Below are 18,308 nucleotides of genomic sequence, written 5' to 3' on the forward strand. Positions count from 1 at the left end.
TCGCCTATCAAGAGATGACACGTCTTTAGATTACATGCAGCATTGTACAAGTGTTCATATAACCCTCGTCTTTAGATTACTGAGAGCTCGCCTATGTAGCTTGTGATAATATACTTTTTATCAGCATATCTTTTTCATATAACCCTCAAAGTCCTATAAATAAAGAATTATAACACAATTGAGAGAATATGAATTTTCTCTAATAGTGAATACTCTGCCTGTTTGAACTCTATAATTCTTTTTCTCAACTCTCTCTGCTCTCCGTATACTCACCATTCTTACATACATCTTCTAACTTACCAAGTTGCCCTGCTAGCAAAATCAAACATCATCTACAAACAAATTCAAATTCAACAAAGCTCACTTCTGATAATGAGTGAATACCACTTCTTTCAATGTACAACGTGATTCAGGCCATGAAACCTCAAAGAACTAAGGAAAAGAACAGCGAGTCTAAAGCCCAAGGAAATAGACCCCTTGGCGACAAAAGGAATAATAGTTGATGTAACACATATTGGATAACCTAAATTTTACATAAATAAGTCTGTTTCCCCCCTTATTCCCTCTTAATCTTAAGGTCAAAATTGATGCAAACTATCCACAAAGATGATATAGTAAGTAGAAAAGCATTCCAGTTGTAGCAACGTAGACTTTTTTTTTACAAAAAGTTCTATAGCAAACCAGCGTCTTTGAGAGCTTTTTCAAAATCTTCCTCGCTTCGCCAGTTATCTACCTGGAAATGGCACAAGCAATTGACATTACAGAAAAAAAAGAGCATAAAACTCCAAGCAATATTACCTCTGGTATAGTGTGGTTAAAATGGCGCTCAATTTTCTCCATGAGCATCCGGTCCCTTTCACTGCACATCAAGTTGAATGCAGCACCTGTTGCCCAACAAATTAAGATAGCATTCAATTAGTTTCTTTTACTATCATTCCAATCATCTTTAGTATCTGTTAATGCTTCTGTTCAACTGATAATGAAATAAGAAATCTTTCTTTCCCAATGATCCACACGAGAAAATGACAAGGTAAACCTGCCTTAGATCAGATAACTTCAAAGATAACAAGTGTGATTGCTCGATTCAACTAAGAAATCCAATTTTATCAATAGATCAGTGATGATGATAGATAACAAACATTTAGGCTTCGTTTGGGATGGCTTTTAAACTCTTTCTTCAAGCAACTTTCAAGTACAAAACATTTAACTTTTGTACTAGAAAGCTGTTTTAGGAAACAATATGAAAGCCATCCCAAACAAAGCCTTAGATTCAGAACAAAAAAGTGACTAAAAAATCGTCAGCAGTTAAATATTCACTGGAAAAGTGACTATAAATTCATCAGTAGTTAAACCTATTGGTTTGATCAAGTCAGTCGGGGTATGATTTGGAATACAAGTGGATAGGTTTGGACATAAGAAAACTAAATACATAATTAGCATTTTTTACAAAGAGAGGACGTTTCAATTTTCAAGAGACTTAAAATGCAACTACAAGAGATTAATAGATTATTAAAAGAGAATTTTAAGGATATATTATTTTAAAAGAGAGCTATGCATAAAATAATAAAGTATATTATAGATTGATTAAAAAAATGAATGGGAGTTAGGTAAAATACATAATAATAAAGCTTCCTATGAGATAGCATATTCAATTAATATGAAATTAAAAATTTAATTAAATTTTTAAACAACAACAACGATATCAAGCCTTTAACCCACTACATGGGGTTGGTTACATGAATCTTTTTTTCTACATTGTGTTCTATTAAGAATCAAATTCTTATTTAAATCTAATAAAGAAAGGTCCTGTCCTACAATTTCTAAACAAGACTTTTTATGTCTACCTCTATATTTCATTATTTCTTAACATAAGCAAATTCTAATACATCTACTCTCCTAACAAAGTCATCGGAAGGCCGATGTTTTTTATATGCCAAGGGGTGCCCCACCTTGTGGGGCTCAGGGGAGTTAATATTCACTATAAAAGGAGGAGAAATCATGGGAGAAATTATTAGGAAAGTTTATTTAGAAAAAGATGGTTGTTTGAATTACATTTGGGAGGGAATTAGGAAGATTTTATTAAGGGAAAGAGGCTGGTTTGGGGCTGATTTAGATGAAATTAATTAGGAGATATTTCCTAATTGAAGAGTACATATTTGGGGGCTGATTTGGAGGGGATTTATTAGGAATTATTTCATAATTGAAGAAGATAAATTTGGGGGCTTATTTGTGAGAGAAATAATTAAGAAAATATGACATAGTTGGGGCTGATTTGGGAGGGAGTTAGGGGAGGGCTGTTTTGGTATTTTATTGTTTATTGTTTGCTTTAAATAGTTGATTTGCCCTAGGGTTAGGATATGTTATGTGTTTGCTGAATTTAATTTGTTCTTAGGTTGTGAGGGATCTAGCCACCAGTTAGAGATTTGGGAGAGCCGGATCTTTCTCTCCAACTAATAAGAAGTTAAACAATCGGGAGCAAAATATTTTAGTAGTCATATTTAAGAGCCAATGATATGCTTAAGATACTAATAATTATAGAGGAATCAAACTTATAAGACATATAATAATAATATGGGAGATAATCACAGGGCATACATTCAATTTTTAAAAAATAATCATAAAGTTTATGTTAGACAAATCTATTATAAAAGCATTTTTTTGTGTTCATACAACTAATGAAAAAGTAAAAATACTAGAGTAAGGATCTTCATATTTTTACTGACATGAACGAAGTTCATCAAGCAACCATGAGAATTAAGTTGGTGTGCATTAGGAGAAAAAAGTATGTTAAAATAATTAAAATAGGTGTTAAGGAGCAACAATTGGCATTAAAATTAATTGTGGAACAACCAAATAGTTTTTAATAATATAATTAAAGCAAGACTATAATGATTGATATTTAATCCACATCATTTTATATTTTTTGGGGGGAAAATTAGGGGACATCATTTTATATTAGTTATGAAGATGTTTATTAAGAATATTCAAAATAAAATTCCTTGATGTGTGTTGCTCATATATGTATAATTAAAATCGACTAGACGTTATTAATGGCATGTTACAATCATGAAAAAAGTAATTTGAAGATGGAATGGCTTGAAATAAATTTACAGCTGAATAAAGAAACAAATCACATATCAAATAATAATGAGTGCATTCAAAATTAAACCATATGCAGGAATTAAATGTTAAATGTTTTTATGAAGCCCGGTTCTCAATAGCCTGCAACTATGCCTACAGATTACTCAAGATTTCACAATTCAATCACTCACTCCTGAGCTCCTTGTAGGTAACGAAACCCTCACAATCTCTTCTTCACAAGATGACTGCACCCTCACCTTGTTATGATCAATAGAATCCCCGCTAAGTCTTTTAAAAAAGAAAATGGGATAGTAAGATTAAAATGTCATACATATTTGTATTGAATACGTCTACAACATATAACAACAAATTTAGTTTATACCTTCACACAATTAAGATCTCAAGCCTTCTTTTCTTTTAAATTTTGAAAAGAGGACCGAATTGATCCCCTAACTTTTTCTAAAGGACCAAAAATAATCCCTAACTATAAAAAAGTATAAAATTTGGTCCATTGACTCTTTAAATAGGAACAAAACGAGTGCTTTCGTTGGATCATTTTGGTCTCTATACAAATAGTCAACGTACTAAAATGGGACATTTAAATAATAGGGTACCATTCTGATTCTTCATAATGAGTTAGGGCCTTCGGCGACTATTTTGATCCTTATCTCATTTTGAAAATTAATTGAAAATTTTGACATATAGACCATTTGAAGTAAATTATCGGTAAAGTGGATTAGCCTAATAGAACAAATAATAAATCGCATAATGATTAATTTGAAATAGTTGCTACCTGACTTATCAAGTTATTGATGACCCAATAAACTTAATGAAAACTCACTAACAGCTTAAAAGTTAAGTGTGTTTACGAGATGACTGATTTGATTTAAGTTGAGATGTTAATTTAATAGCAAATTGATAACTTTATTGGTGACCCTTAAAGCCCCAATATAAATTTGAAAATCAGAGTATGCACATATCTAAAACAAGAAATACGATTTTGACCCTCAAGTTAATAAGATATCAAGCCTCTTCTTCCCTTTAGATTTTGGACACGTGTAGATCAAAGAACAACAAGTGTGACTTTGGCAAGCAAATAAGATCTCAAGCTTTTCTTCTTCTCTTTTGGATTTTGAGAACCAAAGTGAAATTTCTGAAATATAATGGGATGATCAACAAAAATAAGTGAAACAGGTGTCCTATTTATTATTATTATTTTTTGAAATCACAAGATACGAATTATTGGTTAGGTAGGCTAGATTAATAGGAAAAACAATAAATCGCAGAACGACTTATTAGAGTTTTGAAATAATTATTGCTTTACTTATCAGTTTATCGGTGGCCTACAAAGAGCTAATGATGAGCTGATAAAGCCCTAAAATCGGCCCAATAAACTTTGTGACAGCTCATTAATAGTTAAATAAAAAACTAAATGTTTACAAGATGAGTGATTCGATTTATGTCGAATCGTTAATTTAATGGCGAGCTGATAACTTTATTGGCAACCCATAAAGCCCAATATAAATTTGAAGTAATTTTTGATATTCTTTTTTAACCTCTATATTTTCAAAATATATGCATGAATTGGATCAAAATAGGATTTAATTTAATAAAAAGCCTATACATATATGTTTCAAAATAGCATTTAGCATTCATTTTTAAGTTGACTCTTTTGGCTTGAGCTTGATCTGTCAAAAGACATTCGAGCCTTATATAAAAAGAGAAAATTACATTTATCCTAATTTCTATAGCGCATATTCAAGCATGGGCTCCAAGAGACTTAATCTTGTATTATGACATGAAACTAAAAGAAGCTGTTAGACATTTCTAACATGTATTTGTTATGATCAAAATTGAGTACTCCACTAGGTGAACTCATGGGGTCAACAATCTCTTTATTTTTTTATGATAAACCTACGTAAAAATTAAAAAAAAATAATAATTGTATGGTTAACCGGCCCCTCGAGATATTGCACATAAAATTTAAAACAGTTCTACAAAAAAATAATAGACATAAATGCTCAAAATAACTACAATGAAGTTAAACATGATAATTAATCAAAGCCACACATTGCTCAAAATTTATTTTCTTCCTCTCCTCCATTTCTTTCCCTTTTTTCCATCAACAAAATAATAATAAGGGGGTACCAACAATACACCAAAACAAGTTAAGAATAAATAAATAACATCATCATCGTACTCATAAGGATTATGATAGACAAATAAAAATCCTCAACATCATAAAAAAAGGTATGAGATTTACATCATTGTCATCAAGCGGTTACTCGTTATTAGTGATAAACCATCAATGCTTGTCTGCGATAGATCATGCTAACAATTTTGAGAATCTCATATAATCCTCTTTGCATTGAATAGAAGAATGGGCATGATAAACCGAGTTTCACATGATGATATAACCTATGGAAATCAATGTGATTGAATGAATGAGGAAAATTGTTCAAAGGATATCAAGATAGATTTAGATAAAGATACTTTGAGATCAAGACACTCATTAATAAGCTCAAATTAAGGGAGAAATTATAAGCTGGATTTTGAAGTTTTAGAAACCTTCTCATAATAGAAAAATGATCACCAAAAATATTAAAACTTCAAAGGCATGCGAGTAAGCACATAATAGGTGGCGAGAGAAAGAGTTGGGTTAAGATGCTAGGAACATCTAGCTTTATATGGAATATAATGCATTGAACATATCATCCCCGAAGAGAGATGAAATTTGAACTAAGAATATGATATATCGATGGAGTTTGATGCAAAATAATATTTTTGTCAAATCCAAACTTGTCATAGATTATTAAAGTTTGCTACACGAGGAAAGTCATGAATGAATACGAGAAGTGACACAATAGTCATAGTTTTTATCTAATCTCATTATAAAAGATCCCGATGAAATCAAAATGAAATGAGAAAGCACATTTAAATTAAATGAGCAGGCCGTAACTTTCGAAAACATGGAAAATCTGTCAAACAAAATTGATTGTAGGCTACATGAAACGTTGAATATTAATAGTAGCTTGATTAACAGTTGGATGGGAGGTTGTCCAACATTAATGGTCTCACCACGAGTGTAATGGCAGAGCCTCTTTGGATATGAGGCCAATGATCTAGAAGATTTAATTAAGGATGATTTAGGAAACAAATGAATTGAAAATGATAAAATGTAAATAAGTCAAAGCAATATATGGAGTTAGATTCAAAAAATATTCCAGCTATAAAGAAAACATGAAAATAATGTATAAAATATACTTTAGAGAATATAGGGATGAATATGGAGGCTTAGGAAGTGGAAAGCAACTAAAAAACTTCTTCCATTGGCTAAGGCATGGACTGTGGGGATCGGAAGTGATGGGAGCTTTTAAAGTGATGTGTTAAAGTGGTATAAACAACTTAGGAAATGAAAGCTGGTTATGTTTTGAGAAAGGGTAAATTATTTTGTTTATTGTACAATGTAGTTCAGCTAGATTGAATGAGTGGTCTGGATGTGTAATTCAGTGGTCACCCAAAATATCTGGAGTAATAATGATTAAATCAAGTATCACTAGAAACTATAACTATGATAAAATACATGAAATGACAATCGAAAAAAGATTAAATTGATAAACACAATGACTTATGATTGAGTGTTGAATATATATTTTACAATACATCAACACTAAATAAAAAAAGCTGCTACAAACATAGATTGAAGGTATCATGAAAACAGGGGAGGTGGTCTGGTGAAGCTTCACCTACACTCAAATAGATATTTTCTCAAGGACCTCCAAATAAGTTATCGCTGTAATGGACAAGTTCATAAAATGTTTTGTGATGTTTTGGAGTCAGAGTATACGAGTTAGAAATCTAAAAGGATAATCATTAGTCATTTTCAATAAGACAAATATGAAATTTTAATCCTGAATCACCAATCAAAGTAATGACCTGTCCATTAACTAGCTTCCTATTCATTATTTCATCAATACTTCTATGGTTATAAAGGAATGATACAAATTGTAGTTTGATCTTTAGCCAGCAGAAATTCTAGATGAAGTAATGATCACCACCATCAATGGGATTTGTTACCAATGTACATTATCAACTCAAACTTCTGGACTCTAGTATTTATGAAGGAACTACAATGCCTATGTCCTAACATATTGGAGGACTATCAACAACGAAATTCATTGGAGCCGAATTCTTTCACGCCAACTCGCCAAGTAGAGTCCATGTGAAGCATATAAAGTCTACAGTGATCAAATTCAATAGATTTGCATTGCAACCCTATTTTATTTAACTAATTTATAGCAAGGTTTTCTATAAAATTAGCAAGGCTTTCTATATGTTTAGAGTAATTTTGATTTAGTTGAATTGCAAAGATGGTCATTAATGCCCATTTCTGGGTAAAAAAAAAACATGCAATCTAATTTTTATTGAGCCTAGCACATGATTCATCATAAATTTAATGTACTAGAATCCATTGTTTTGTACCAATGTTTAAAATTGCGCAATCGGGTGTGTTTTTCGTTCGTGAGGTGAGGCGCAAGCCTCAAAGGCGTTTTGAGGCGTAAGCCTCAAAGGTGTTTTGAAGCGTAAACCTCAAAACCAAAAAATTGTGTAAACATAAAATGATAAATTTTGTATATACTAATAAGTAAATAATATATAAAACATAAAAATGTACAAGATACGAAGTGAAATCAAAATATCCCCGATCTGTCGGGGGTCCAAGGGGGCGCTACCCCCTCGCGGGGTTCGACCTTGCGTGTACATTCTATATGTCGCAAGGTCAAGGGCAACGCCCCTGCGGTACCGAGCATGTACTGAGCGGCACCGAGCATGTACCTAGCGGTACCGAGCATGTACATTAGCTTTTTTTTTTTTTTTTTTAATTTTTAGAGGCGTCCTCTCAGCCGTGAGGCGAGGTGCGCCTTAGTAAACTTGAGGTGTACGCCTCATATCCCGAACTCATTGCGTAGGCTTTGAGGCTTAAAGAGATGAAATTGCGTTGAGGCGCGCCTCTTATTGCGCAATTTTAAACCATGTTTTGAACTATGCATCTTCACATAAAGAACAAAGGATGAAGTTAGATTTGAATCGAACTTGGGGGGTATCATCGTTTGACAATATACCTTACAACAAATCTCCATATATCACACACTTTGTTGCCATCCCAGATCTTTATCATAAAGTAGAGTCAGATTCTTTCAAGCTAAATAGAATCACTTGTGAAGCTTAATGTCTACAATGATCAAATTGAACATATTTGCATAGCATCCCTATGTTAATTCACTGATTTAGCGAGTTTTTCTATATGTTTTTGAGTGATTTTAATTTAGTTGAATTGCAAAGGTAGTCATTAATGCACATTGCTGAGTAATAAACATTCAACCTAGATCTATTGAGCCTAACACATGATTCATCATAAATTTAATATTCCAGGCACCCATTATTTTGAACTATGCATCTTCACGTAAAGAACAAAGGATAAAATTAGACTTGGATTGAACTTGGGTATCATAGTTTGAAGATATACCTTACAACAAAACTCCATATATCACATATTTTGTTGCAATCCCAGATTTTTATTTGAGAAAGTCTAACCTACCTTAGAATATAGCCGGATTCTTTCAAGCCAAGTAGAATCAATGTGAAGCTTAAAGTCTAAATGATCAAATTCAATATATTCGCATTGCATCCCTACTTTATTTAACTGCTTTATAGAGAGGTTTTGACGGGGACATCAGCAGCGATTTCGACACATGTACCTTCAGGAGATGTCGGAGATCGACGACCACGATCATGATCTGTATTTTCATCATTTTATGTAGTTTATTTTTATTTTATGTTTTTCCGTTTTTGCCCTCATGGGTATTTGGTAGCTATTGTAGCCCAAGGGGCATTTTAGTCTTTTGCTTCTTTGTCATTTTGAGGCCTATTTTTAAGGCCATTTTCTCATGTAATAGTTAGTCTCCGCTCTTCTTTGCCTAAGCAAGTTAAAAACTGAGAACTCCAAGGATCAATCTTTGTTATAAGTGATAATTTTATTTTGGATTATTTTGTTAAAATTGCTCTCTTTAATTTCTTAAAGTAACTACATTCGCATGTTTGTTTCACATCAGGTTTCTATATGTTTTGAGTAATTTTAATTTAATTGAATTTCAAAGATAGACATTAATGTTCATTGTTGAGCAATAAACATTCAAGCTAAATCTATTAAGATTAACACATGACTCATCATAAATTTAATGCATTAGTACCCATTGTTTTGTTCTATGCATCTTTACATAAAGAACAAAGGACAAAGTTAGACTTGTATTGGACTTGGGTATCATCATTTGATGATATATCTTACAACAAACCTCCACATATCACACACTTGCAGCCCCAGATCTTCATCTTGAGTATGCTTGAGCTACCTTAAAACAGGTTTAATGTAAGATTCGAAATTGAATAACACAAGCTAAGACTCCTAAAATGAGCCTTCCACTTAATATCATAATACAAGGTATGATGGAGTTCCCATTATATTATGTTGCTATGAACTTAAGAGGTATGTTCTAGCTGGTTTGAAAATTAAAAATTTTAGTTTAATTCTAGACTAGTAGGGCATTTTATTATTTTTATGCTCATCCATGTTATAATAAAAAGATGCGTAGTTATTGGAATACTCTTTAAATTTTTATTCATAAAAAAAAAGACCTTTAGACGAGAAGTCCTCACTTGTTACAACTTCGAAGCATGACCAGGAGCCAGTAGAATCCAACCTCATCGGATTCTACTCTTATTATCATCTTTCCCAATTGTCATTTCCATCTTTCCATATATTCTTTTGTTCTTATTTGCTAAATTTTAAGTCAATTCAGAAGATTAAATTCTCTTTTCAACCATTCATGATGTAATATGCTTTCTCTTCTAGATAGGTGTTTTCACTCCCCACTTTCTACTATAACCAAAAAATTTTCTATCAGTCAAAAGAAGAGGGCACTTTGGAATTCCCCTTAGCACTTGAGGTTATCGAGCTACTAATTCTTGCCCCATAGTTGGCTTCTATAGCTATAGATCACATTACTTTTACTCTACTACAACGAGCTTTGTAGCCACAAACTTCTTGTATTCTTGTTTAAATACTTATTTTGAAGTTTATGTGGTGCCCATATTATTTAACATTCAAATGATTAGAAAATAGATTTTACTTAGTAATGTGGTGCCCATGTTATTCTTTTTTAACTTTAATGTTTGCAATTTGGAACCTAAAAAAAAAATTCTAGTTCGCAAAAAGAAATACATATTGTGTACTCTTTTGTGGACAATAAGACAAGGCAGGAACAATGAAGAGAAAATTTGGACTCAAATTCTTGATTTTATTTACGTATATATTAGTTATCTTCACAATGCATAGGATCTCTCGCATTACTAATTGAAATTTTGTTGGTAACTATTTTCAGGTCACTTCACTGTGTACAATATAGGAGCCTTAAAGTCTGGTTTAACAATGAGAACACACAAATTTGATGCCAAGTTGCCAACTATAGGAAAACACAAATTTAGCAGATATCTCCAACATTTATTCAATTCAATTTAAGAAAATAAAATAATGACAGTAAAAAATGAACATAATAAAAATATATCCACAGCAAATTCACGCAATGTATAAATATATCACATTTCTGCAGTACAATGGATGCAGAGCAACAAGAAATCAATGGCGACTTTACGGAAGGTATTATTGCAGGCTACGTAATGAAATATGCAGTAAACAGAATAAAGGGATACATTAAATTCATATATTGCAAGCAAAAAGTTTGCAAATATGGCAACAAAACAAGCTGTAAAGAAGGAAACAGGGTATGAAGATTACCTTTGCGTCCAAAACGTCCAGCTCTACCAATTCTATGCAAATAAACTTCATAATCAGGCTCTGACGGGAAATCATGCTTAACAGGAAGATCAAAGTTGATAACCAAATTAACCTGGAGTAGGCAGCGTGGATCATAAAATAACCGTGCAAAAATTAACCAGATTATTATAAAAAAAAGAGTATGAGATGGATACCTGTGCTTGATCAAAGCCTCGAGCAAGGAGATCTGTTGTTATGAGGACTTTTGTCAATCCATCTTTGAATTCCTTGACAATCTTGTCCCTAAGTTCTTGACTCAAGGCGCCCTGAACTGCTGTACACTCGTACCCATCTTTGGATAATGTCTGATGTAACATTCTGGCACTATTCCTTGTATGCGCAAATATTATAGTTTGCCCCACCTTTTGCCCAAACTCAAATATCTTATCTTTTATGACATCAATTTTGGCAAGTTCATCAGGACAGTAAACTTTATATTGCTTCACTTTATCAAGTGTGAGCTCTTCTTTCTTCACAAACAACTGATTTCCATTCTTAACAACCCTTAATGCAAATTCCTTGACTGCATCATTAAATGTGGCAGAAAACAGAAGTACCTGATGATGATTAGCAGAAGAGGGACAAAAATGTTTAGTTCAAACTCATCAAATCACACATATGGGAACAAAAACCAGAAAGAGGGGTTATGTTTGTAGATTAGTTAGATACATAAGAACAATACCACATCCAACTCTAGAGATGACAGGTGGCAATGACTACTGAAAGCTCCTGAAACTAGTGCGATAAGTAATACTTCATAATCCTAATATTCCAATGGGAAAAAAGCTCAAAATATGTCTAAGTATTCATATGTTGTCAATTTAGTTTCAAAGTATCATATTTTTCCAATTTAATCCATCGACTATACAAAACTGATCTCAAATGATCCCTCATGAAATAAATTGGGATCAATTTTGCATAATCGGAAACTAAATAGGGATAAACTTTGTATCTCATTTTCCATCAATTTCTACATAAGAGATCATTTTGAGATTCATTTTGTATAATCAAACAAATAGCCAAGGGATTTTATTTTAGCTTTTTCTCTATTTCCAACACATATGAAACCTAAGCAAAACTTAAAAAACTCAATTTCACTATCGACTAGCCTCCAACAAGTATCGAACCTAATAATCTGCCAATTACAAGTTGACACTTCAACTATTTGGAAATTGCTTCCCAACAAAAACCCTAACAAGATAAATGAAATTATGATTTGAAAACTTCAAAGTTGTAGAAATGAACAACCAATACAGCTATAATTGAAGCATAGTTAGTAGTTACCAATGCTACTAGTACTTACAAGCTTGTAATTGATAGAAATTAAATTGAGATTTGGTACAAACCATGGGACGGGTAACAAATATTGGAAATCTGGTTCAGAATTGGTGCTTATTGTGGCCTATTAAAACCTTAGCTAATAAAGTGAAGGAAATCAACTTGTGATTCTTCAAAGTGAAGGAACCTTAGCTAACAAAGTGTAATGAAATCAACTTCCTTAGGCAAATGAAGATTGAACTTGAAAGGGAAGGAAGCCTTGGCTAATAAGACATACCTGACAGCCTGCTGTGCTGCTACTTTGTATCTCTTTCATAATCCTCAAAGAATCATCCCTGAAACCATCCTACATCAAGAAAACTCATTCAAATAAATGTCCTTAAAAAACTTTCCTTTGTCTTAAGCAAAAAATAAGTTTCAACAATTGCTGGAGTTCGCAAAAAGTTTTAATGCATCCCCCCATATATATTATCAAAATAATCTCAAGCAGGCATAAACCAAATAGCATTAGCTGTAAGCACTCAAAAAGAAACAAAATAACTAAAAACACCTTTCTTGTGATTTCTTTTGTCACCACTAGGATATTAATTATATTTTGTACTGCAATGATGCAGACACTAAAAAATTCTGATTAGGATAATGTGAATGGTATAAAATTATTTTTAGTGACTAACAATTAATATATAAATCTAAAACCGATTACTTCATATTTACTTGAGGGTCACTCAATTAGTAAAATAACATAAAAATTACCATTCTTCCTAACCACCATGGCTAAAACAAACCAATATTCATTGTCCATCCATCCACCACTATTTCTTCTTGTCCCATTCTTCACGCTCGAGCTTAAATTAATGAACTAAAAACTTATTTCCTCTCACTTCTTTCTCTTCTTCCCCTATGTTATAGCATCTCTGTGGTTTCATTCTTTCTAGATAGCAGAGTAGAATGCAATAGGTGCCACCAGATCTTTGTCCGCAGTTTTGCATCTTTCTAATTTTAGATTGCAAACTAATTCATTGTTTATTTTATTAACAGAGCGGTATGCAAGTTACAGTACCTCCAGCATGAAGTGCTGGCTTCTATTGACACTCCTATAAGAAATAATAATTATTTTCAAGTTTAAAAAACAAAATATTTTCCTCCTATAATAATTTTCTAATTGGTATGCAGCAAGAAATGTTGGATGCAGCACCGACCTCACAACTATCTCCCAAGTCCCAATTGCATACAGTGTGTTACGCTGTTTCACATAGAGCCGGCCCAGCAGACCCATTGGCCGGCTCAATATTACTATAGGAGGCGGAATTGTTCCGCCTCCTCCCTGGGTTCCGCCAAACAGGTGGGGCCCGCCCCATCTAAATAATTTTGAAATTGGAATAGAGGGTGAGCGGCTAGGAGTTTAGGAGTTTAGGAGGGAATTCAGTTTAGGAAGGTTTGGGTATTAAAGTGCATGAGGGAATTATGGAGGGGGTATGTTTTGATTGATTGCAATTAGGGTTTCTTGGAGGCTTGGGCTCTAGACAACCTTGTCTAGAGATTTGGGAGAGACGATCCTCCTCTCGAATTGAGGATCTCTTGTATCTTGCTTTGTTTTTGTTTCCCGTTGATTGTTATAAGAGTTTGCTATCGTTTGTTTGTTCTTCCACCACGTTTCTTTTGTTTTTCTCACTGTTTTACTAATTATTGATTAGGTTTGTTTGCGAACTCAAGTAAATCCGATAGGATTACTTGCGAACTCAAGTACTTCCTATCACAGTGACAGGAAGAGAATGGAATGGAACAGAGGATGCCTGGATGGTAATGGCAAAGAGCCAGAAGTGGGACTAGAATGAGAGGAGCTTTTGTTTCTTAAAACTGTGAGTTGCTTAGGCTAGAAAAACGGTTTAGTGATGATGGTGAGTAAAAGCAATGTTTCTATGTTACTTAAAAGAAATGAGTATTATATTAGTAAGTATTAATCATTATGTATTAAGTAAATAGAGAAAAAAAGGTGTTTATTTATGTAAATTCCCCTAAAGAAAAGCCAAATGTCCACTATAACTAATAGAACTGTATCAATTTAGACTTATAGAGAAACTACAACAACAAAAATGTATTAAGAATACATGTAGGTTTATGCAAGAAAGAAAATTTTAAGTGTATAACTCCGTACAAAGTGCATTTAAGCTTCTACCATCTTTAAAATCAGTGTTTCAAGGAAAATATTATGAATGCTTAGAGAGAAATAACCCGATAGACATGGGAACTGATTGTTTATGCTTTTTATATTTCTTCTTATGCTATTTAGAACATCAAAAGCCGTTTTTGGGTGTTTGACCAATTGTTTCAATAAAAATCCTAGCTTTATGAAGCCAAGAACAGCCCTCTTTGAAACGATGTTAGATTGGCTTCATAAAAAATGTCATTCTGATTTCATCTTTTATTGCTTTTTATGAAAATGTCCCAGCTGACAATTATTATTTAATTAATTAAGGTACTTAAGGATAATTTAGTCAAATTAATTATTATATAATTATTAAGATCAAAAGAATCCCTTATTATTTCCAAATTAATTAACAGAAAAATAAATAGCCAAACTAATTGAGTACTAATTCATAAATATGACAGCAGATTTATAAATTAAATTAAGAATTTATTAGGATAATCTTTATAATAATAGATTATTATAATCAAGCATACATTAATTAATTGATGAAAATATTTTTATAGGTATTAAGTAGTACTTTAAGGTATTTAATCAGCCAGGTAAATAATGATAATATAAATTAAACAGGTCAATAATATATACAATAATTAATCATACTCATTTTGATCATTTAAACAACTCAGATAGTATAGCACCATTTACCAAACAGCTTAAGCTCTAACAACAATTTAATTCTAAATCTTAAATGTGGTTTTATTAAACATTCATCTACTTTAGCTAACATCACAGTGCAACCCCATACAAAAAAGCACAACAGAGCTCAACACATTGCAAAATGGACCTTAGTGATTGTATCGGAATGAAAAAATATCGATGTTAAGAAACTGAGTGAATAATATGCATTAAATACTGTAGTGCGGTTGAATGGATTAGCATGAACTGTTCTTCTTCAGGTGCTAAATGTATAATCCTAAAAGCAGGTTAACACTTAATTATATTCCTTGGAAAGCCCAACTAAGTATTGAAAAAACAGCAATTATAGTAGCCAAAGAAAAGAGCTAAAATCTGACTTTGAACCATTAAATACCAAGACTATGATTTTGGCAAACACCTGACTCAAAAATAAATTCAGCGTAGAATATTTTTTAAAAAACTGTGAAGTGAACAATAAGAATTCACGTCATATGCATAAAATTTGAAAAACAACAGATAAAAAACTCTATCTTGGATGCATCTATCCTAATAAAAAACTCTATCCAAGCATGCCTAAAACTACAATGGTAATTTGTTCACTTCCTCACTACAACTACTAGCCTTCCTTGTAATCATAACCACAACTTTTTTGATCTTGTAAACGGGATTAGCCAAACTATAAGCAAACCAAGAGAAAAGCCACATGAAAGTGAGATTAACTGGCAATGCAAAATGAGTGATGCTCCCATAATTTGGTCTAAAACTTTAAAATGCTAGTTCCTTAGAAGGGAAATAATAAAACTATTAAAGACCATAAGAAAACTTCATTGAAAATAACAAAACTTATTAAAAAACTAATAGTAACACATAAAAAACATCATAAAATTCAGATATAATAAGAATCCTCATCCTAACAAGAAACTATCTCATACAAAATGCAATGGAAAAGCTATAAAAAGGGATATTTTTCCTAATCAATTAAAGGTCCTAGAACTTCAAAGTGGCACGTCCAACGAATAGTTCCTACAGAACTAACAAACAAGTTGTGATTGGGCCAAAAAAATAAAGTAGTGTTAAGGTACTGTTACACCGGACCAATCATGCAATTCCCACAATAACCAAGAAAATAAATAAGGAGACCTGTGATGAACCTTTTTAATTATATTAAGTTCTGTGATGAACATGCTGGTATGTTAGGAAAAGATAGCAGGATGAAATTGATACCTCAGCTAGCATGTGATCTGCCTCATCAAAAACAAGAATCTTAATTTCTCTAGTGCTCAGCTTTTTAGCCGATGTCCACTTCTTGATGGTACCCGGAGTGCCAATCACCACTTGATCAGTCACAGGTGGCAATTTAGAGATTGGGACATAATTAGCAGAATCAGCAGGGATAGCCAGAAAAGATGTTATGCCTGTGAACCTTCCCATCTTTAAAAGAACAGCTTGATTCTGCTCGACATTGCAAACAAGTTAGGAAAAAAAAAAACTCGCTAATATGAATGAAACACAAAAATCAAAATCTATTATACTCAAACCTGCTGGGCTAGTTCCCTCGTAGGACAAATACACATAGCCTGAGGCAATTTTTTGTTGGGATCAACCCGACTCAACATACCAAGCACAAAACATGTAGTCTTTCCTGAACCATTATGAGCCTGAGCAACTAAATCCTTATACGGTGGGGTGAGGATCATTGGAAGGCTTATGGCCTGAATCTTGCTAGGCCTGTGAAATCTCATCTCCGTATATATTCCCTTAAGCAAGTCCTTTGACAGATTCAGATCTTCAAAACGCGTGGCCGATGAATAAACTGAATCCCCAGTCGTAACCTGTATGAAAATTTTAAAGGCCAATAAGTTTGAATCAAAACCATAAAATCAAGCAATAAGAGAAGCTATCTTGAATTTAATTTTCTTGTTACAGCTTTGATGTTTGAATCCTCCGGGTTGTCAAGCAGCCCATCCCCGCCATCCCTATCCTCATCCTTTTCTTTGCCCTTATCCTCGGATATGGAGAGGGACTCGATCTTGTTGAGCTCCGACTGCTCCACATCTTTACTACTGCCTAGGGCGATCTTGTTGAGCTCCGACTGCTCCACATCTTTACTGCCGCCTAGGGCGATCTTGTTGAGCTCCAACTGCTCCACATCTTTACTGCCGCCTAGGGGCGGATCGGCAGGTGATGTGACTTCTTCGTCGGATTCCTCGTCAGCCCAGGACTTCTTCTCGGTCTTCGTAGGGGCCGATGAGCTGCTGTCGTCCGCCATTAGAATAAACCGATCAAGGTGCGGATTTCGGAAGAACGAAGCAATGGATGACGGACTTAGGGTCTGTTTGGATGCGGGATTTAGGCCAGATTTAGGCAATATTTGAACTAAATCCTGCCAAACGCCAAAAAATACAAAGTTAAAGGGGCTGTTTGGTATCGGATTTATGTTGGGATTTAAGTCGGATTTACGCTAAATCCAGCCAAACGGTTTTTGTGCGCGCGTTAAATCTCGGGATTTCAGAAATCCCGAATTTAGGGATTTACGGCTTAAATCCCGGATTTACTAAATCCCTCGGTTCGGTGGATTTAACGGGATTTAGCCGAATAAGCGCGCGAAAGAGAGAAAGTTACCTTCACAGCTAGCGAGCTCCTGTTCTTGCTTCCGATCAAAATGTCGTAACTTCCGATCGGACAGGAGGGAAAGTCGTAGAAGGAGCGAAGTCGAATAGCAAGGAAGGAGCCGAAGAAGCGACGCGTGCAATCTATACACCTCCTGCAAAGCAACGAAGCCGAGCAGCAAGGACGAAAACAGAGGATGAAAGGCAAACCTAGACGCCTTGTGTTATTATTGATTAACTTAATTTAATTAACATAATTTAAATTATTAATAATTAAGTAAATTAATTAAATAACTAATTGTATAGTTATTGCATAAATTAATTATCTAGATTTAACTTAATTGTATAATTAGTAATTAATATTAATATAATTAGCTTAATTAATATAACTTTATATATAATTTTACGCGAAGCAGAACAGGCAGAAAAGGAAAACGAAGAGGATTTAACCCTCTCTCGAAACTCCGTGTACGTTCTCGTCTACTGATTCAATTTGGTTTGATTTTTTTTAATATTAAAATATTCCAAATAATATATAAATTCGAATAAATATACCTTCCTCTTATTATTATTATTATTATTATTATTATTATTATTATTATTATAT

General features: G+C 33.2%; 1 protein-coding gene across 2 annotated transcripts; it reads right to left on the reverse strand.

The window, feature by feature from the left end:
* Positions 1-343: 343 nt before the first annotated feature.
* On the reverse strand, positions 344-17,912 carry LOC110102006 (DEAD-box ATP-dependent RNA helicase 38). Of its 2 annotated transcripts, none has more exons than XM_028698817.1 (9): positions 17,715-17,912; positions 17,017-17,424; positions 16,631-16,924; positions 16,317-16,544; positions 12,528-12,596; positions 11,128-11,529; positions 10,934-11,045; positions 799-884; positions 344-733 (listed from the first exon to the last, which is right to left on the reverse strand). In XM_028698817.1, exons 2-9 carry the CDS (start codon positions 17,359-17,361, stop codon positions 671-673), a joined length of 1,599 nt encoding a protein of 532 aa, XP_028554650.1. In that variant the 5' UTR covers positions 17,362-17,424; positions 17,715-17,912; the 3' UTR covers positions 344-670. The 2 variants fall into 2 exon arrangements, with proteins under 2 accessions (XP_028554650.1, XP_020685798.1); XM_020830139.2 differs by having other exon boundaries at positions 17,017-17,475.
* Positions 17,913-18,308: the final 396 nt, after the last annotated feature.

The sequence above is a fragment of the Dendrobium catenatum genome, unplaced genomic scaffold, assembly GCF_001605985.2.
Source record: "Dendrobium catenatum unplaced genomic scaffold, ASM160598v2 fragScaff_scaffold_1148, whole genome shotgun sequence".
Taxonomy (NCBI): domain Eukaryota; kingdom Viridiplantae; phylum Streptophyta; class Magnoliopsida; order Asparagales; family Orchidaceae; genus Dendrobium; species Dendrobium catenatum.